Genomic DNA, 22684 nt, shown 5'->3' with positions numbered 1-22684 from the left:
CATGCCTCTTATGAAGTACGTGGGACTGTCTACTCTGCAAAAAGGGGTCATTTGGGGGATATCTGTACTATTCTGACATTCTTGGACCTCAAGAAATTAGATTGGCTGTCTGTACTTCAGGATTGATCAATATTCAGATATATCCCATAGTTTGTGAACTCTATAACTTTCCTACAAACTAAAAAATACATCCTAATTTGGGTTATTTTCACCAAAGACATGTAGCAGAATACATCTCGGCCTAAATTTATGAAGAACAATTATTTATTTGCAAACTTTTATAACAGAAACAGGTTTTTTTTTTCCAACATTTTCTGTCTCTTTTTGTTAATTTAGCAAGAAATAAAAACCCCAGTGGTGATTAAATACCACCAAAAGAAAGCTCTAGTTGTGTGAAGAAGATTATAAAATTTTAGTTTGGGTGCAATGTTGTATGACCGCACAATTGTCATTCAAAGTGTGAGAGCGCTGAAACCTAAAAATTGGCCTGGGCAGGAAGGGGGTAAAAGTGCCCGGTATGGAAACGATTAAACAACCAGAGAGAGCTTTGACAATTTTACCAATATTGTTGAATATCTGTTATTAGAATCAGAAAGAAAAAGAAAAAATCAGAAACTATCTAAGCAGTAAAGAATATCAGCCTCCGTAACAATCAGGACTTGTGCCATTTGTGTGACAGCTGCCCCGGCCAGGCTTGTGCTTGACACTTGGGACATGACTGGTGGAGGTGGATACTCTGCTGTGTCCTCCCACTGGGATTTCTCATCCCAAGGACACGGATTGTATGTTGTTGTGACGAGCTCTCAGAACAGCAGGAATTATTAATATTTAACAGGGCATGTGGGCAGACAACATTTGATATTACTCTGTGCAAAATATGCAAAGGGTCTATCTAAGGGTAAGGGGGAAACACAGATGGGCTGAATAAAAAGATATACAGCATGAATATATGAACATTCATGCAAGTAATATTTTCATTTCAGAATCAAGTCTTTATGTAATCAAACTGGCATGCAAAAATATTGACATTTCAATGTTAAAAAGCCATTGATATGTTATCATCACACTATGTCACACAAAACTTACACTTATAGAAACAAATATTAATAGAACAGGAAGAGAGAAAACTGGCAATGAAACCCTACATTTATAATACTGCTGTAAAGGGCTGGATCTCAGTCGGGTATTAAATGTTGTCCATGTTGTATTAAGGAGATTTCTTGTCACCTTCTAATTTGGCAGAAAGACAGAAGGTAAAGCAGAACTTCACTCTCTCAATCAACATTGACTATTTTTAATCCTTATTCTGCTACCATTAGTAAATAGATAGAAAAGTATATTATATTCATGGTTTTTACATTTTTCAGTTACTTCCCGATTTCTAGGCCTAGGAAAAAATGATATCACACATCCCAGGAGTCTTCAGTATGGGAGGAGGAATTTTCACAGTTCCTGCCTGCATCTATGCCTGAGCTAAGGGCAGATGGATTCCAGGAAGTAAATGTTACATTAATCATCTGCCCTTACTCAAGATGGCCACGGCCAGAAATGATAGTGGGTGTTTTTCAAAGCAAAATAAAGCATGAAAATATGTGGGGATGGGTACGTCTGCTTTGAAAATAAATATTGGTTTGTGGTGTGAAGATGCAGTGTTCTTCAGCTTTAACCACTTGAGTTCCCAGGCCATTTTTCGCCCTAAACCCACTTGAAACAAAGCATTTCTTATTCATTTTTGACAATGTTTTTTTTAGAGATCTTTATATTTTCTTGCTTTTAATGGGAATACATAGTACAAAATACGTTTTAAAAAACTGCATTAACCTTCCTTTTTCCCAATGCATCAACAAAGTGATAAAAATCAACACAATGATTAATAAAAATGTATCAAATTAGTCATTTTTATGTAGCTTTTCAACACTACATTGCTTCACATGCAGGGGAAAAAAAGGCTTGCATCAATTGTAAGCGTAACATTAAGAACATTTAACATTAGCAGAGAAGGCCACAAATCAGCATGATGGGGATTCTTTCACAGATCTGTGATATAATTTGAACAACATTGCATTCACTTCCATAGGAATTTGATGTTTTCGCAGCAATATGTCAATCAGGTCATCCAACATCATTGGGAATTAACATGGGGAGGGAATGTTATTTTTGGGAGCTAGAAAAGCTCTGTCCCAGCCTCCTTGAAATGATGTGATGTCACTTGTGACATGGAATGCCTTCGAATGTAAACACAATGTGGAAGCACAGTTTTAAATGCACTCTGCTATGAAGCGCTGTGTAGCAAGATTGTTAGCCCAGGAGCTGATCATTTCAGCCCCTGGGCTTAGCATTGGGTCCCTGCTTTCACAGACAGCCAGCAATTCCAGCCGACGGGGACCACAGAAACCACTGAGATTGGCCAGGTTTTTACCTCCCGCCCGCCATATAGTAATATGACGGGCACAAGGTGGTTCTCTTGTTCTGGGAGGACGTCATATGACGTCCTCCCATTCTCACTGCGCATGTTCGGCTCAGGGAGAACGCGTCGATCGGCGGTGCGCTGTGTCCCTCGGACACAGCGGATCACCTATCGCGGAAAGAGTCGAAGATGTCGGCTCGGTCATGTGATCAGCTGTGTCCAATCACAGCTGATCACATGTAAATAGGGAAATGCCGGTTATTGGCATTTCCCTCCTCTCGAGCTGTCACGCTGACAGCTCGAGATGAGAGCTAGTAATTGGTTTTCCGCAGAGGTTGTACACTGATCATCAGGGCACTGATGATCAGTGTGTCCTGATGATCAGTGTAGCCCCAGCAGTGCCACCTGTCAGTGTCCATCAATGCCTTATGTCAGTGCCTCGTGCCAGTGCCCATCAGTGCCACATCAGTGCCACATATCCGTGCACATCAATGCCACATATCAGTGCCCATCTGAGCTGCCTTTCAGTGTCACCCATCAGTGCCAGTCAGTGCCACCCATCAATGCCAATCAGTGCCGCCTATCAGTACTGCCAGTCAGTGCCGCCTAACAGTGCCAGTCAGTGCCGCCTAACAGTGCCAGTCAGTGCCGCCTAACAGTGCTGCCTATCAGTGCCATAGATCAGTGCCATGTATCAGTGCTGCCTTTCAGTGCCCATCAGTGATGCCTGTCAATGCCCATCAGTGCCACCTACCAGTGCCTCCTCAGTGCCCATCAGTGCCACCTATCAGTGTCCATCAGTGCAGCCTATCAGTGCCCATCGCTGCAGCCTCATTAGCGCACATCAGTGAAGGAGAAAAATCACTTATTTACAAAACTTTATAACAAAAACTAAGAATTTTTTTTTCACAATTTTCAGTGGTTTTTGGTTTAAGAAAAAATAAAAAACCCAGAGGTGATTAAATACCACCAAAATAAAGCTCTGTCACAAAACAATGCTAAAAATGTCATATGGGTACAGTGTTGCATAACCGCGCAATTGTCATTCAAAGTGCGACAGCGCTGAAAGCTGGAAATTGGCCTGGGCAGGAAGGGGGTATAAGTGCCCTGTAGGCTAGTGGTTAAAAAGGCACTGGGACAGCTCAGGGATGAATGCCCACTATGCCTGTACTGCGGGGAACAGCGGAACTAAAGGTTAATTATTAAAAAAAAAAAAAAACTAATTGCAAACAGGCAATGTGTTTATTGCAGAAGAGACATACAAAGTCTCTTCTGCAATAGAAAACACCCGCCCGTTTGCAGTCTACTGTAGAATGTACACAGAGCTGTAAATGCACAACTCAGTTTACATTCTAGCACACGGTTAGGGAGCTGGGATGGCTGCACTCCTGCACATGCACAGTAGTGACATCATCCCATGCCGGCCAATTGCAATGGCCAAAGATTGGCCCCTGGAAGAACTTAGGAAGAAGATGCCAGCACCAGCAAGGGACCTCACAGGTGTCAAATTTGTCTAATTGGGACCAATTTATTTTCCAGTTTTGGATGGATAAGTTTTGGCTATAGATATTCTTTAAGTGAAATTTCCTAAACAGGGACACAGTTATGAAAAGTCCAAGCCCCCTTTCACCACAGGGCATATTTGTAAAGCAGGTAATGTGACCATATGTCACCAAATATTAACTGTGGGTGAATCCTCCAGCTGCATGTTCTTTAAATTACAGGGAATGTTGAACCACCTGAATGTGTTTGATATGTCACATTCACTGCTTTATGAACATGCTCCTGTGCAATGATGCATGTCAAGGTATACTGCATTAACCACCTGACCCCCGAAAGATTTCCCACCTTCATGACCAGACCATTTTCTGCGATATGGAGCTACGTTACTTCAACTGACAATCGCACGATCATGCAACGCTGTACATAAATGGAATTTATGCCCTTTTTTCCCCACAAATAGACCTTTCTTTTGGTGGTATTTGATCTTTTTACTTTGTGTTATAAAAAGGAAGAAGACCAACAATTTTGAAAAAACAAAACAAAACAAAAAAAAAAAAGACAAAAAAAACCCCATTTTTTATTTTCTACTATAAAACATATCCAATGAAAAAAATTAAGATTTCTTCATAAAATTTAGGCCAAAATGTATTCTGCTACATGTTTTTGGTAAACAAAATCCCAATAAGTGTATACTGATTAGTTTGCGCAACAGTTATAGCGTCTACAAACTATGGGACATATACTGGAATTTTTTAAAGTAATTAATTTTTTTTTATACTAGTAATGGTGGCGATCAATATTGAGATCAACATTTTTACACTGATACTTTGTGGGAACCAGTGACACTAATACAGTGATCATTGCTAAAAATATGCACTGATCACTGTACTAATGACACTTGTTGGGTTAACATCTAGGGCAATCAAAGAGTTAAATGTGTGCCTAGCCAAGTGCTTGGTATACACTAGGTGCTGCTTGTACTAGAGGGAAGTGAAGGATCATGTTCCCAGCTTTGCAGGGCCACACAATCCTTCACTTCCCCACCTTGTTTACATAGGCAGAGCTCTGTTCTTTCTCCTGCCTGACGATCAGCGGGTGCTGGCCAACATCTGTTCTCCGGGACTCGCAGAGTGTTCACAGCAGAAGCGAGCCACTGGCAGCACACGCGCACCCACTATGGCAGAAGTGTAAAATCACGTATATACACAGGAGGGCCGCCCTGTAGCAATAAAACTGCTATAGGACAGTCTTAAAGTGGTTAAGGCAGTCAAATCATTTTAAAGAGGCATCAGTGCACCTCAATGTACTAAATATTATACATGCACTTATTTATTTTGGTTTTTTTAAACCCAGTGCACTCAATGGATAAACACATGTCCGCTACAATGAATGGCACCACAACACACATTTTACCAATGTAAAGGGGGTATGACAGAGCATTTAATACACACAAAATGAAAAAACAAAAACTTTTTTTTATATATATCAGCCCTCAAAAATATCACTCACCCGCTCACATGGGGGAAGTGGAAATAACATGGAGGCAAGCAGCGACGGGACTAGGGGTGGGTGAGAGAGGCAGCAGTGGAGACAGTGACAAGCACTGACCTGTATGGCTTTCAATGAAGCAGCTAAAAGCCGAGGGAGAGGAGGAGAAGCGGCTTCTAGCTGCTTCACTGAAAGCCATAGGAGATTGGTGCTTGTCGCTGCCCCCACCACTGCAGCGACCATCCCTTATCCTTCAGTTTCTTTCTCCTCAGTGCCCAGCCCCTCCCCCCATCTTCCACACCAATAGGAGAGGAAAGAGGCTGGATCTGCTCTGCCTCCCCTTGTGCCTGCCAACACTCCAGTTCGTGCCATGCAGAAAAGGATGTGTGGGCAAAAATTGTACACAGACTAGCCGGCAGCTCTGTAATGCTCCTGACTGAGCATGTGAGGCGGGAACCATCCATGTGAGTCCGACCTTCCTTCCACCCCTGCCTTGCTTCCCTCCCTCCCTTTCTTCCTCTCTTTCCCTCTCTACTTTCCTTGCTTTCTTCCTCCCTTCCTTCCTCCCCTTCATATCTTCTTTTAACTCTGCATAAACCATTTAACAGTGCTATTCTTTGAGATAATTTATGAGGGAGTGTTTAGGGACGGAATGGGGGGGTGGAGCAGGGTAGGGTTTGGGTGGGGCAATTGGTGGCAAGTAACTTAAGCCCTGGCTACTATCTCAGGACTTGAAATTGTGAGGTGTGTGTGTGTATATATTTAGAATTTGTATTTGGAGTTCAGTTTTAACTACATCATGAATATGAGATGGCTCAGAATATAGAAAACGTTAATAAAGTATTTTTACGTTAAACGCCTTTTTGTAAACCAGTTGATATGTGTGTCCATGAGCAAGCCCCTCTTGCCCTCCAGGCTGCAACTGACGTCATAGACAGCACAAACTTCTTTCCCTGTATGTGTATGTTCTGCTCTAGAAGCTGTCAACTACCCTGGTGAAGATGGACAGGGGGGTGAAGCTTTTCTGTAAAATTGACTATGGAGAGATACAGGCATGCTGTGCATAGGCACGGCTTACCTGTATCTATCTTTTTTTTATTTTTTTTTTAATAAGGTAATTTTTATTTTAAAAAAATTTTTTTTTTCCCCATTTACAAAAAAACAAAATAAAAGTAGACATAGACAATACCATCATATGATGGCGAGTAAAGAAAACTGACGGCTTACATGAAACATTGTTCCATCGGGATCATACTAGAATAAAGCAACCAAGATTTTCATCTTACAACTAATACTTAGCTTATCAAGACAGTTATTTTACTTTAACAGGACAGATTTCCACATCAGGAAGTAACATGCATTTCTCTTAAGATTATATAACCCTATGCAGGACAACACTCCAAATTGGAGTCTACTAGGAGAATAAATGTATTATTATCATGTTAATCTTCAGTGGGGATAAAGGTTAATTCAGCAGAGGATAACCTCCGTATTTTATGAACATTCCCGGGACAGCCTCTGTGGTTATATGTTAGTTCTTCCCGCTTTAAAGTGGAATTCACTATATCCCTCCATTGTGAAAGTGTTGGGGGAGGGGTAGGCGAGAGCCACCTCTGCAAAATACGCTTACGGGCAGTATACAGGGCGCTGGTCCATAATAGATTATATCTCATAGGTAATGCCTCCTTTGGAACGATACCTAAAACAACACACTTAGGATCAATTGGGACCTAAATTGAGATAGAGTTAGATGCAAACTGAGGATGCTAGCACCAATCTCCTTTGCATAGAAAAGTAATGGAGGGGGACTAGCACGATTAGGTATTCATGTTCAAAGGCATTGAAACACAATAGGCTACGGTTTGGGGCACCAACATACCTTACTAGACACATTTAGGCTACAATAATATCAGACGTAACATTCACATACATACACTTTAATAGGCATACCAGTGCACAAATCTCAGCTATAGATAACTATAAAGGAATTATGTCACCTCAAGCTGTGTATCGCATGCTCCACCTTTTGTAAAAAATCTAATAAATGCACATTTTTTATATTATTAACGTAAATGCATTTATTGAATTTTTGCACTGGAGCCTGTAGAGCATTGCATCTGCGGTTACTGAATAGCAGGACCAATGCACATGTTCCTGCAGACGACTGCTCCACTCATAGGTCCAAACGGACCTTCAGTTATTGGATGGCGCGGTGGCAGATGGGACCTGTAGTCTTCCATTCACAAATCCTTGTGAATGGATCTGTGAATATATGATGTGGCTGCGCAGACATCCACACACAGAAGCATCAAATTCAAATGAAAACAGAAGAAGAGACAACAACAGAAGAGAAAAAGAAAACAGGGAGAAGAACCCTGCATTTTAGGTAAGGGGGATGGGGAGCGGTTTGAGGGTCAGGAGTTGTGCAATGTCACCATCTTTCATGTTACGCTCTAAATATGGCTGTAACATAAAACATGTTCAGAAAAGTGCACTAGGCTTTGAACTTTTAGATTTCTATATAAATATCAGGATGATATGTATTTGGCAACATTAACAATACTTGAGAGAATTATTTACAATCTAGTTGGGCAAAGTTCTAATTAGTAGGCAACCATGGCAATAATTATTACATGGCTTGAAACATTTTGTGACATGTAAAAATTATGAGAAAATATCTGAGTGGCAGTGAAGGGCTGGTGATTTTATAACAAGTAACCATGGTCTAACAGACAGTGCACAGTAACATTCATTCTCAACTGTGGTAAGTAAAGAACCTCCACCAATGTATACCAGGGGAATTTTTAGGTACAAATGCAACAATTTTAAACACCATCACTTTAAACCAAAAACATCTGGGTGGGAATATGGATGCTGTCCTGGAAGATTCCTGAAAGTAATGTTACCAGTAAGTGCAACCATGGTTTTCCCAAATCATCTTCCAGGACAGCTACCTGAGGAAATAAACAGGTAAACATACTTTGGGGGATGGTGGGGGAGGCACTAACTTGCAAAACTTTCTCTTTCTGGAGGACAGGTCCTGGCTGAACAACATTTTGAAACAGTAGCATTTCCCAAAAGCATGGGTTGAGTACCATACCGCAGTTTTAAAGACTTCCTCCCACGAAGCACTTGCCCTCTTTGTTCATGATGCGGCCATCAACCTTGAGGCCATGGTACTTTATGAGGCAGGGAGCCCTAAATGGGACCACCATATAAGACTAGAAGTTGACCAGAACTTTGTCAGTCTTATTTCTAGAAAACCCATAAAAGCCGTCACCTGCACCTTTTTAACTCCTTCCTAGAGTAAATCCAGAACTGTAGGATTTGAATATGAATGTATGCCAATTATTTTATCTTCCAAACTTGTATAGTTTCCTGTTATTCACTTTAAGACTAAGGACAAGGCTGGTAATCTAGCTTTCCAAAAATCCTCTTTTCTCAAGAATGCTCCTCTCAGCCTTCTTTTTTTTTTTTTTTTTTTTTAGTAGTGATCACTGTATTGGTGTCCCTGGGGATGTCAGTGACACCAAGCCCGTTCTCCCCCCTCTCCCAGTTTCAGAATGTCCGCCACTATCCCACTATAAGTCGCTGATCGCTGCCATTACTAGGAGAAATGGAAAAAAAATCCCAGTATATATACTGCCATTTGTAAACACTATAACTTTCACGTAAATCAATTAATTTACACGTATTGGGATTCTTTCAGCAAAGACATGTAACAGAATATATTTTGGCGTAAATTTATGACGAAATTAGATTTTTTTAATTTTTTTGCTGGACATGTTTAATAGGAAAAAGTCAAAAATAGTTTTTTTTTCTCAAAATTTTTTTTTATAGCGCAAAAAGATTTAAAAAAAAAAAAAAAACACACAGGCGATCAATACCACCAAAAGAAAGCTCAAGTTGTGGGACAAAAAGGACGCAAATTTCATTTGGGTTTAACGTTGCATGACCACGCAATGGTCAGTTAAAATAATGCAGCACCATAATGCAAAAAATGGCCTGGTCAGGAAGGAGGTGTAAATCCTCTGGAGGGCAAGTGGTTAATGCCTTTGATATCACTTTAAGGATGCACCGTAATGCTAACTAGCACACTTGGACTTCCAAAAAGGGAGTCCTTCCAACTCAAACCCATAGGTGTTACAAAGGCGTGACTGCATAGGAAAAAAAAAAAAATGTTACTTGTTTTACAAGAGTCCCAACCTCCTGTTGAAAGCAATAATATGTGAATGTCTAAGGCCCCTTTTACACGGGTGGACTCCGCCAAGTGGATCCACCTGCTCAGCGGGGGATCTGTCCACTGATCCCAGCTCAGCAGACGAATGACAGGTCCATGTCTGCTCCGCCTGTGCAGAGCAGACACAGCCCACTGTTGTCTATGGGGCAGTCAGATATAAACGGACCACCTCTTCATTTACACCCAATGGCCATCCAGTCCGCCAGATGGATGGTGAAACGGATCCCTATTCCATCTGTTCTTAGTGGATAGGTTTGGAAGTTGGTGGGTGTAAACAGACATATGTGAGCGTCTGATCGGGTCCGCCTAAAAAACTGACAGACACACCCAACCGGTCCGCCCGTGTGACAGAGGTCTAAGGAATAATTGGTAATATTTTTCAAATGGTAAACACCTGAATCAAAAAGCTGATTGTGATTAGATTGTACAGGTCTGCTCACCGGCATAAATTGTCCTCACAAATGTATCTGGAGACTTGATGTCAATAACATCAGATACTGGTGCTACGTCAAGCTTTGCTGCTACTCTTGGCAGTAAATTCTGTAAAAGGAAACAAACCGTCAAAACAGATTAGCATATAGATAATGTTATGTGCATTCAAAAAATCTTTTTCACAAATGATTACTGTTCTGGATACATTAAATTGGTTTTAAAGGCTCATTTTTTTTTCTCAAAACAACTTGTCATACTTACCTGCAGTGTGCAATGAATGGTTTTGCACAGGGCAGGTCTAATTCTCCTCTTCTGGGTCCCCCACCAGCACTGTCCTCTCCTCCCCCCCCTTCCCCACTGAGAGCCCCCATAGCAAGCCACTTTTGCCTGCTCAGGCCCAGCTCAGCCCCGCCCCTGTTCCCTCCTCACAGGCTGTGATTAACAGCAGGAGCCAATGTCTCTGAGCTAATGAGGAGAGAGAGTGGAGCCTCTGCACTCGTGCACGTTGCTAGATCTAGATTGGGTTCAGGTAAATTTAAGGGGGGGAGGGAGCAGCACACAGCACACAGAAGGATTTTTACCTTAATGCAAAGAATACATTAAAAGTAAAAACCTTCAGGCTTTTGAACCATTTTAAGCTAAAATTCAAGTCTACACTGGGTGAACAGACCAATACATACATGAACATTTTAGCCTTGATGAAATCATTTCAAAACAACCTCTATGTCCAGCCATGACAGAAGTTCACTCACCTTTCCAAAGGCTGATGCTCCAGCACATATGTGGGTAAATTTAAACTGTTTCTGTGCTTCCAGAATCAAGGGAGCCAGCTCCTCTAATAAGAAAGACTTTGTTTTAATAATGGATCATACAGAAGTATGCCAAGAAAAAGTTCAGGAGACAATTTATATATATTATTGATCAAGCACAACAAATAAATATGTAAATGACTAAAAGCTTACAGACCTGCAAACATGCAACAGTTCACACTCTGAAAGACCACACTGAAAATCCAGAAAATGGAGAGGCATAACAAAGTTAAACACTATAGGGATAAAGGAGGCTGAGCAATTGCAAGCCTGGTGTGCTCTTCCTCTAGTCACTAAACAAATCTCTACATTTAATATCTGAAAACAACTATACTTGTCCTTTAAGACTATATTTACCTGGACCATGCCTCTCCAGCATCAATTGAGCTCTATAAAAATTCAGCAACATGTCCACCTTCCAACTGACAGTGCAAGTAGAACAAATCAAGATTTCTTTGTGTTTAGGATACTATAGAAATCTTCCAACACTACTCCTGCCCAGTCAGAGCCGCTTACAGTAGAAGCACTCCGTGTAGGGTTTAGACAGAGGTACATCTTTAAAGTATGTGTCCAACCAAAACCTTTTTTCTCTTAGTTTCGGATAGAGAAGGGGAAGGGTTAGAACCCCTGTACCTGTTGAGGTTTTACTGCTATCCACAGGTCCATTACAGAGATCCCCCTTCATTTCCTATCCTGGCAACAACTAAACAGGAATAACGCTAAATCTCAACAGGTCAGGAAGTGAAATCTCCTTAATGGTACACAGAGGAAAAAAAATATTGCACCAAAGTCTGAGAGCCTCATGAACAGTGTTGAAAGTTGTATGGACTAAATAGACAAAAGCAGTTCACAGCTGCAGCAAAGGCATATTTTATTACTGCATAGCAGCTTTTGCACCATGTATTGTTTCTCTTTTTCTCTTTTACTGGTAATATTTAATGTATGTCAATGACATAAAGGCTAAGTTCACCTTTCCAGGCAGAATTTCACTTTTCATAATAAAAAGAAGACTTTTCTAATGTCTTTTTTGCCCAAGCCAACCCAATGTGCTTATCTCTCACTTACTTAGTCCATGGCAGCCTTCAATCTGCACCTCTCGGTTTAAAATTTAAAAAGAATGTATTCTGAGCCCTGACCATCCAGGAAACTTCATATCCCATCATGCACCATCTTATTGCATCACAGAATAGGCTGTGTTTACCCCTCTTGACAATGCCTCTCTCATCACTGTACCAACTCTTTATTTTCACCCACATTCCTACTTCTTCCTTAAAGGTGACCATACACTGTACAATCTGACTGTACAATCTCCTTTAGATCTACCATCAACTATGTAGTGCAAGGACCTGACTGATTTGATACAACTTTAATGGATTGCTCAGGTGTGTCCTCCTATTCCATAATTTTGGTATATAAAAGGAAATTGTACAATCAGATCGCATAGTGCATAGCCAGCTTTATAAAAAAAATACATTAAAGGGACTGGACAGAGACACTCAGCTGTAATTTTTCTGTAAACACATGAATTTCACTTATAAGCCCCATTCACACATAGCATAGTGAGAGCACAAGGTTTTTGGTTGTTTTTTCCTGTGACACACATAGGGCAGCCCACTGATGTGAATGGGTTGCCCCACAAGCGACAAACATGGCAGAGTAGCTTATGAGGCATTTTGAAGTGGTTTGCATGTTTTTTTACTGTGCAGGTGAGTGTAGGACATAGAAACAAGGCTAAGCGACTGAACTATGCATGGAAACATAGGAACTGGGATGCACAAAAATGGCAACGGGGGCTTTGGACTGATGAATCAAAATATAAAATATCTGACTGTAACTAAAGGCAGTTTGTTCACAGAATGGCTGGAGAGCAGTACAACAATGAGTGTCTGCAGGCAGCATTGAAGCATGGTGGAGGTTTCTTGCAAGTTTGGGGCTGTATTTCTGCAAATGGAACTGTAGATTTGTTCAGGATCAATGGTATCCTCAATGCTGAAAAATACAGGCAGATACTTATCCTTCATGTCATACCATCAGGGAGGAGTGTCAGTGGCCACAAAATGTATTCCCACACAAACAGAAAATGTCATTAAAAACTATCTTCAGTGTAAAGAATAACAAGAAGTCCTGGAAGTGATGGGTTTTGCCCCAACAGAGCCCTGATCTCAACATCATCAAGGCTGTCTGGCATTACATGAAGAGACAGAAAGATCTGAGGCAGCCTACATTCACAGAAGATCTGTGGTTAGTTCTTCAGGATGTTTAGAACCACCTACCTGCTGAGCTCCTTCAAAAACTGTGTGCAAGTGTACCTACTTTAGAAGAATTGATGCAGTTTTGAAGGCAAAGGATGGTCATACCAAATTCTGATTTCATTTTGATTCCTCTTCTGTTTTTACTTTCCATTTTGTTAACTGATAAAAAATAAACTATGAACTTTCATTTGTGAAAGCATTCTTTCACAACTTTACATAGTACTGCATATTGGTACATATGGAAGCTGGAATTTATAGTATATTTTAGTCAGCCCTTTTGGCTGTACTTCTCCTGTGGATCATAGGAGTGGAGTTCACTCAGTTGGTCCAGGCTGGGGAAAGATCCCGACTTTAAAGTCGAGATCCATCCCAGAGTCTGGAGTGTCACCTGGCTCATCCTCTCAGCAAGCCACTGGAGAGCATGAGCCAGCTGCTCCCTCCACACCTCAGTGCTCTAGCGAGTGGGGGGGAATGGGGAAGCAGAGCAGATAGCGGTGACTGACAGTCACCGCTCTCTGCTCAGAGTGGATGTGGGAACACAGCGATCATGTGATCGTTGAGTTCACACTTAGATCTGGTGGGGGACAGGTGCATCATTGGACTGATGCTGCATCTACCTAGGTAAGTCTAATTCGGGGGGGGGGGATAGAAACCCATGCTTCTCTTTTAATGCTTGAGAATATGCAGACTAAAAAGTGAGAAATATAAAAAGGGCACAGAGATATAGCAGTCATTTTGTGACATTAGCACTCCTTCAAAAATATAATTCTCACCTGGTAGGAAACCTTTATATGCTTCATGTTGAGCTACAAACAGCTTGGAAACTCCTTCAACCTTTGATAACTGCTCTGCTACCTAGAAATGTAATAAAATAAAGTTAAAGAAGATATCACTCTAGACTTCATCAGGATCTTAAACTCCACATGCAGATTCCCTACAGCAGCAGCCAAGTAAGAAGCCACAGGGATGTGTGGTTGGATGGTACCATATGAACTCTTCAGGGTACAGGTAAATGCACAATTCCCAGGAGAGCTGAAAAAAAACATGATTGATGTCATTTCTAATCCCTTTTTGTGAAAGTGTCAATTCCCCTGCTGACAGGTTGATCCAATAGGCTCAGTTCACAAGGCGTTAACAAAGATAAAGATCTCTATCTAGCCAAGTAATTGTCATTTCATTCTCACTGAACACATCAAACAATAAATGTCACTCTCATTTATACACAAAAAAAGAAGAGTTCTAATCCTGGTGTGTTAAATTTGTGAAATGAATGTGTTATCTTCAGTACTTTCTGAGTCTTTATTCTAAGGTAATAAGTGAAGTATGGAGATCAGAAACAATAACTTTATTATGGATTTGAATACTACCTGCTTCTGAGTCACTTAGGTAATTAGCATTTTCAAAACTAAATTATAATAGCAGTTTCCAATGGAAGATGTCACAGCAACATCCATTTTCTCTCAGTTCAGAATTCTTTATAACAGCTCTGTCTGTAAAACTTTAAATAAAGCTGTCAACGAATACAAGCGCTTAGCTACCAAGCAGAGTATTTAGTCGGAGAGGGGAGTATCTAAGTAATTTTTTTGCAGTGCAAGCAATAAGAGCTTGAAGAAATGTCTCTTCTATAATAAAATAATCCTGAAGATTAATAACTATTCCGGTTACCTGTACTCCTTATGGGCTTTACTGTCAAAATCCAAACACAGAAATCATCAAACACCAGTGGGGAAAGGAAGAACATTGATGCATTTCGCACTTTGCTATTTCCAAATGCTTAGTCATAATACAACATAGTTATCCTGAAGCAAAATGCATCAATGTTCTTCCTTCCTCCACTGCTGTTTGATGATTTCTGTGTTTGGATTTTGACATAAAGCCTATAAGGACCGCAGCCATCTTGAGCAGTTTCTTATCTTCAGTGTGTGGTGTTGATGAGCCAAACTAACACCCTGGCGAAGTGGCAGAGCAGTGAATGATACTGAGATAGGAGCACAAATACCTGGATTGGTGTAAGTTTATTTATAAATAAAATAAACCTACCTGACTGCTCACAGTCTTCTTTGGAATGTACACCAAGCTGCACAGTTGCAGCTCATTTTATATTCCAGCATAGGTCATGTGTGCTGGGATGACTGAACTCACGCACATGCGCAGGAGTGAAATCATCCCACTCCAGCACCCAGAAGAAGCTGGATAAAAGATGCTGGTACCAGTGAGAAACATTGGACCATTGAAGGAGACGTAAAGTATCATGGACTTTTGTTCTGCTTTAGGAGACCCTGTCAACCGTTTATTTTAACATTTATCTTCTCATGAAATTATATGTGCATTTAACATATTGTATGCATGTCATTTACCTGTAAAAGCACCCCTTAAGGGTTCATCAACACCAGCACAGTCCTACCACATGACAAGGCAAAATGCCTAGTCTCCTGTGTGCCTGGTTTAAACCAATGCAGTGCAGTGGTGTGCAAGGGAAGTGCACTGAAAAAAGTAACAGTGCAATATGCCAAAACTGTATACCAGCCACTGCATTATAACTTAGTGGCTAGTGTGAATGGACCACGAGACTGCTGCTGGGTGCCACAACATCAGACAGGATGTCAGCAGACCCAAAGACTCAGAGTTGTCAAGTAGCACTCTATAGAATTACCCTTAACATCTCCCCCAGCAGCTACATGAAAGGTTATGTAAGGTGGGGAAAGGGAGTTGGATCAGCTCAGACAGTAGACACTTTCAGAAGAGGAAAGAACTATGATGTGCAAGCACAAAGGAGGAAGGGTGGTTGTGCTAGAGATTTGACACATTCAGGAGTGGTAATTGCCCAGCAAGTTCAGAGAAGCATCAAAGTCAATAAAAAAATAGCCATTCAAAAGGAGCACTGCAAGTAAAAAGCTCTACCATTATAATTTTTATATTACAGTTCTGTACTTTATGGGACAAAGTATATGCAGGTTCTAACTGCTTCCTAACCTTAGTTATAAAGTCTGACCTGCCCTCTCCCCTCCTGCCACAGCCGATCTAACAACAGCTATGACGAAGAGGGTGAGAGGGGCATTATTATTATAATACAGGATTTATATAGCGCCAACAGTTTGCTCAGCGCTTTACAATATAAAGGGAGACAATACAGCAACAATACAGTTCAATACAAGAGGGCTAGGAGGGCCCTGCTTCTTGGAGCTTACAATCTAAGAGGGAGGGGCTAGTGGTACAAAAGGTAATAACTGTGGGGGATAGACTGGTAGGAGGAATAGAATATTCCATTATTAGCTGAGGGCAGGATAGGCTTCCCTGAAGAGATAGGTTTTCAGAGATCACCTAAAAGAGAGCAGAGTAAGCGATAGTCTGATAAATTGGGGTAGAGAGTTCCAGAGGATGGGGGAAGCTCTGGAGAAGTCCTGAAGACTAGCATGGGAGGAAGAGACAAGGGAGCTAGAGAGCAGGAGGTCGTGCGAGGAGCAGAGAGTACGGTTTGGGTGATATTACTTACTTTTAGTGGGATGTGTCCCTTGTGCTTCCGTGTCCTCATTTAGCAGAAATCTTCCTCTTCCCATGCCCCCTCCACTCCCGGTGTGTGCGTGCGTGCGTGTATGGGGGGGGCGGGGGTTTAAAGAAATAAGGGGTTGTGACAGGCTTTCATTCAGAGTGTTCAACTATGCCCACCCTTTCCGCCCATCTCCTCCATTCAATGAAGTCGTACTACAGCTTCAATGAATAAAACAGAATCTATGAATGAAGGATGTCTGGAAGTTTGATAGATCCACCCCCTCCAATCATGTGTTATTTATAGAAGATGTATGGCTTCTATGAATGGAGGATCTGGGTGAAAAGGGTACACATAGTTAAGCGCTCTTGATGCAACTTGTCAGTCCTTTATTTCTTATAACCACCCCCCGTCATATTGGAAAAAAACGGGGGGATTGGAGACGGAAGGTTTCTGTGAAAGGAGGACACAGCAGCACATCTCAGAAAATGATGCTTGCCTATCCAGGGATCCAGCATCATCCTCACCCAGGCCTGTGTTTTACCGCTCTCCAGGTCCCTGGTACTAGCATGTTTACCAAGGGAAACTGGCTGTGAAGTCTTGTAGTTTCACAGCCGGGTTCCCACTGCACGAGTGAGCCACACTTTGTGAATGGTACTGCAGCGTTCTGAGACCTGTGACGTGTCCCAGAAGGCTGTGGTCAAAGGGGGGGGGGGGTGAACCTCTGTTTGGATCACCTAGGCCAGGGGTCTGCAACTTTTAAGACATAAAGAGCCACTTGGACCCGTTTCCGAAGGGAAAAAAAAGACTGGGAGCCGCAAAACCATTGCAACATTTAAAACAAATCCGACACTGCATATATTGTTTCTTACCTTAATGCTATATACAGGATCGTGCAGTTAGCTTCATCCCCCATATAGTAATTCATCCCCCATAGTAATTCATCCCCCCTATAGTAATTCATCCCCCATAGTAATTCATCCTCCATATAGTAATTCATCCTCCATAGTAATTCATCCCCCATATAGTAATTCATCCTCCATAGTAATTCATCCCCCATAGTAATTAATCCTCCATATAATAATTCATCCCCCATAGTAATTCATCCCCCCTATAGTAATTAATTCCCCATATTGTCTCAATTCACTTACCTTTGCTCCGCGCGTTCCTCTCGCTGTGTTCCCGCGCTGTGTTCCGGTCTTCAGAGCGGACTGTGAGAGGAGTTCGTCACGCTGCCCCGCCTACATCCTGGCTGCCCCGCCTACATCCTGACAGCTAATGTTCCACGCTCCGCGGGCCGGATTAAAAGCCTCAAAAGTCCTGACTTTTGAGGCGGCCGCCAAAGAGGAGGGAGGGGAGCGGGCGCCCGGCACACAGAAGAGCCGCATGTGGCTTGCGATCCGCGGCTTGCCGACCACTGAAACCCTATTGCCTGTCACCTGGTGGGCAGTGTGCTCCGGAGCCGCAGCAAAGATGAAAAAGAGCCACATGCGGCTCTGGAGCCGCGGGTTGCCGACACCCGACCTAGGCAATCCAGGTGGACGTGGGAGTGGATACCTGTAAAAACCAGGTAACTGCCTCTACCCCAAACTAAAAAAGAAAAAAAGTTTCCTAAAGTGGAAAGGGATGGAGGGAGGAGGTAGAAAATGGAACCTCTGGGTGAAGTTCTGCTTTAGGTTGGTGACAGGGTCTCTTTCACCACTACAGTATGATGCAGATACTAAGATGCAGCTTGGAGATCTAATTGACATGTAAATATCTATATTCCCATTACACACACTTTCCTGGATGAGGCTTAGGAATAACGGGTGCTGAAACAACCACCATCTGGAACTTGAGACATCACAGATCAAATGCACATATTCAACAGCACACCATGGATCATTGAGTAATTGATGGGGAAATTGTATATTACATACTTCCTTATTAATGTTGGCCTCCAAGCCTTGATTAAAGGGCTATATGAGGACAAGGTCTGATTACCTTAAATAACAAAGGAATGTGACTATTTGGACAAGGCAGACCACTGCTCTCCTTTTTGTTTGCATGGGGGGTGGGTAGTCCATTGCTTGCACACAAGTCCAGTATATAACACACAGCTAGACTGGAAGTATTTGTCTCGACCCAGAGCTTGCGTTAAGCATCTGTCTGTTCTGATCATCAGCCACGCCATATAATGGAGGGACCCATGGCGGAAACAGCATCTTTAGTTAAGCATTCTTGTTAGATTTTCTTTTTCTGCATCTGCCATTACTTGTAATAAATGTTTTACTTATAAGTATTTGTGTGATCTCTCTTTGCACATCTCAAATACAACCCCAAAACCATAACAACACAGTAATGTCAAAATCTTTGATCATATCACGGAGGACATAGTGCAACACTTCAGAGCCATGCAGGGCCCCTTCATCAGGCATGTAACAAATGTTCTCGGTCATGTGACTGTTCTTCAATAAAGATTCAGACATTACTCGATGATCCATGGTGTGCTAATTGACAAGCAGACACATATAAGGAGAGCCATGCAGACATGCGTCCAGTGTCAGTGGAGGACGATCACCTTGCTGCAGTCGGTTCCAGCCACCAGACAGGACACTTCCCCTCCGAGTCTCCTGGCAGCAGATATTGCGTTGAGGGTGAGGGGGGTGAGCTGCTGCGTGTCATGTTCTGCCACCACCAAAGTGCTGAGCAACCTGCGCAGGGCAGAGCACTGAAAACAGAGAGAATGACGTCATATGTACACATCATGGTTTACATTTATATTGTAACATTCAATAAACTATACAGAACAAGAAAACAGACAGCATGAGGAGTCATCATATCAGCAGCTGCAATACAAGGCACACAGCTGACGTCTCCTATGACAGAAGCCATGGACTTCTATGGACACAGCCACCCTCCATAACAATGCCCTCATTTCACTTCTACCCCTCCACCCTGCATTCTACATATAGCACCCCTCACCCCCCGCTGTGTGCCGGTACTCAGGGCTCGGTACATTATGACAGTCTCACTAGAGGTGACCGGGACGGACGTCAGCAGCCTGCGACACCCAACTCAGGAGAACGCAGGCAAAACACGTCACCCAATCCAAGCCGGGAGAAGGGGAGGGGCAGCTATTGGGACACGTGGTGCGGCTCCTGCCATGTGCTATCAGAGAGTCACATGAGCTGTGGCTACTGTTGTGTGGTGACGGCTGACCCGTCCCGTGTAAGGATTTATTTGTAACTAAATATGTCCTCGTGTATGAAGGTGACACTGATAGATGTAAAATATAATACATTTGTACGACTTCCTGGTCCTGTCATCTAGTTGTGGGGAAATGATTTCTTGCTGTGTTTGTCTACCTCCTGGTAACATTCTCTGTGAGCTCGGTTAGTTGCAGTCATGTACGCTGCCCTATGCACACAATATATCCCATAGTCCATGTCAGCAGCGCACAAGAGAGGGTGACTACCTTCCTACATATGGTGGATCTATGGAGAATGAACGTAGCCACCCTGTAACAGGAAGTCAGGTCACAGCAGCAAAAAAAGAGGGATCTGGAGGAGGATGAAAGTAGGAAAAGGTACTTTTTTTCAGCTAAAGTGGTAGTAAACCGCCCCCCCAAAAAATAATAATAATGGCCCCCTGCAGCTTTAGGTCATAATGTACTGCTGTGCACCACGTTGTACATTGTGACAGATTTACCCGTACACAGCCACGCTGTCACAGCTCCCCAGTGCCGCCATCTTCACCCATCTTCCTTCTGGGCCATTCCTACTGCTGGAGCTTGCGATGACATCACTTCTGCGCATGCTGTGCCATCCCTTCAGAACGCATGCGCCAATGACATTAACAATATAACATTGTATTTGTATAACTAATGATCTATATGTATATACATCTACCAGTTAGGGCATCTGATTTCTTTGCCTCCAGTTTTGGGGTCCTGAAGAAGCTTATAAGCAAAACGCGTCGACCTCTGGAAGATATTGATGCCACAGAACATTATGCTGTGATCTTTTGGGCTCATTAGTCAAGTACTGTTTTTATACAATGTGTTTGGAAGATATATTTCAATAAACATGTTTTATGTACAACATGAGGTTGTCTGCATTATATACCAGTAAAGTCCCATCAGGTTTTGTTTCTTTTTGTATTGTATAATAGGGATGAGGTACACATGCAGTCAAGTATAATATAATATATTGATAGGCTGCACACATGTCATGGGCCAGTCTAGAAGACGTTATTCAAGATGGCAGACAACAGTGTTAGCATGTGCATGGAACAGCGTGTGGTGATGAAGTTTCTTGTGAATGAAGGCATAAAACCCATGGATACCTATAGGAGACTTTAAGCACAGTGCGGTGATGAGACACTCAGCCACAGTTTCAAAGATGGCCATACGTCTGATCCTGGCCGTGGTGGTTTCCAGACCACAGCAGTCATTCCTGTGAACATTCAGCACATAGAACAGCTTATCCTGGATAATTGATGCATAACCTGTCGTGAAATTGCCCAAGAGACAAATCCTCAGAGGTCAGCATTCTAGCACCATAGAAGAAGGTATATAAGTGAGCACTTGACTAACAAGGAGAATGCACCAGAAAGGAGACCATAAAACCTTCAGTAATAACTAGTATAAAATAGTGCAGCGCTAAAAAGTGTATGGGTGTGATAACAATGATAAAATAATATAAAGGAATAATAATCAATAAAATGCAAGGGATAAATGTAAACCATAAATGACCATCATAAAATAGCTCTTAATCATGAAATATTAGGGAAAAAGTCCATAAATTCAAATGCGATTTAGAAGTCAAAAATCATGAATGGACCCCAAGGTGACACGATTAATCCTGGTGGTATATCAGTCATCAGACAGGGTGGTGGGTGGCAACAAATAGATAAAATGCACACTCACCGGAAGCACAAAGGGAATGCGCAATATCTTTAATCAGGTGGAGGTCTGCCTGGAATCCCTCTTAAGATGGTGCAGCTTAGGAGTGGTGCATAACGTCAGGGTGTCCTTACATCCGGGGGTCCACTTAAAGGACGTGCATTCAGCCTCTTCATAAACCAGGGATGGTCACCAGGGGGAGCTCTGTGGGGTTAAAAGCTCACCAAAGAGCCATAAGGGGAATGCCCATAGTGTAGTATTTTAAAAATGGATTTTATTAATAATCATAAAGGATGTATAAAATCAAAGTGATGGACAATGTCCTTCCAGAGCAGCACAATGTAAAGATAATGACATAAGAACGTCATTATGCCATACCCCAACTGAGGAAGTACGTTCGTACGAATCCCAAGTAGAGGCAGCACAGTGGCTAAATGGTTAGCACTTCTGCCTGGCAGTACTAGGGTCGTTGGTTTGAATCCCAACCATGGCACCACCTGCCTGGAGTTTGCATGTTCTCCCTGTGCCTGCGTGGGTTTCCTCCAGGTACTCCAGTTTCCTCCCACACTCCAAAGACATGCTGGTAGGTGAATTGGATCCTGTCTAAATTGGCCCTAGTATGTGTATGTATGAATGTAAGTTAGGGACCTTAGATTTTACACTCCTTGAGGGTTAGGGACTGATGTGACTGTACAATATATATGTAAAGCGCTGCGTAAATTGATGGTGCTATATAAGTACCTGAAATAGAAACGCGTCTTGGAGGAGCCTGCACGCCTTTGACGCTATGCTGCCGAATCACGGAGGCCCCCCATATCTTACCAGCTGGTCAGTGCACAGAGCGGTGTTTATTGATGCTACATCACTTTGTTTCTTATGTCATTATCTTTACAATGTGCTGATTATTATTCCTTTATATCATTTTATCATTGTTATCATACCCATACACTTTTTAGCACTGCACTATTTTATACTAGCATTCTAGCACTGATGACAAAGTGAAGCAGGTTGTTCTAGGATGGTTCAGGCGTACTGATAAATCTTTCATCGTCAAAACTTTCCATGCATTAGGTAAACCCTGGGATAAGTGTATAAATGTAGCAGGAGAGAGTGTTGAAAAATAAATGAAATTTCCACTCCTTGAAATTTGTTCTTTTATTATATAAACTCAAAAGTTCCAG

At 42.2% G+C, this 22684-nt stretch overlaps 1 protein-coding gene across 1 annotated transcript in view; it reads right to left on the bottom strand.

Annotated features, from left to right (window-relative positions):
* The window catches only part of ETFA (electron transfer flavoprotein subunit alpha), a 59872-nt gene extending 40150 nt beyond the window's left edge, over positions 1-19722 (bottom strand). Inside the window, exons 1-5 of the mRNA XM_089655296.1 lie at positions 19583-19722; positions 19179-19328; positions 13905-13986; positions 10823-10905; positions 10079-10178 (exon numbers count right to left, since the gene is read on the bottom strand). Coding sequence (XP_089511422.1) covers positions 10079-10178; positions 10823-10905; positions 13905-13986; positions 19179-19328; positions 19583-19618 — 451 coding nt within the window. The 5' untranslated portion in view covers positions 19619-19722. The remainder of the gene's footprint in view (positions 1-10078; positions 10179-10822; positions 10906-13904; positions 13987-19178; positions 19329-19582) is intronic.
* Positions 19723-22684: the final 2962 nt, after the last annotated feature.

This window comes from Staurois parvus, unplaced genomic scaffold, assembly GCF_062004578.1.
Source record: "Staurois parvus isolate SC_StPar_1 unplaced genomic scaffold, SC_StPar_1.0 ptg000832l, whole genome shotgun sequence".
Taxonomy (NCBI): Eukaryota; Metazoa; Chordata; class Amphibia; order Anura; family Ranidae; genus Staurois; species Staurois parvus.
This window is presented reverse-complemented; position numbering and strand designations above follow the sequence as displayed.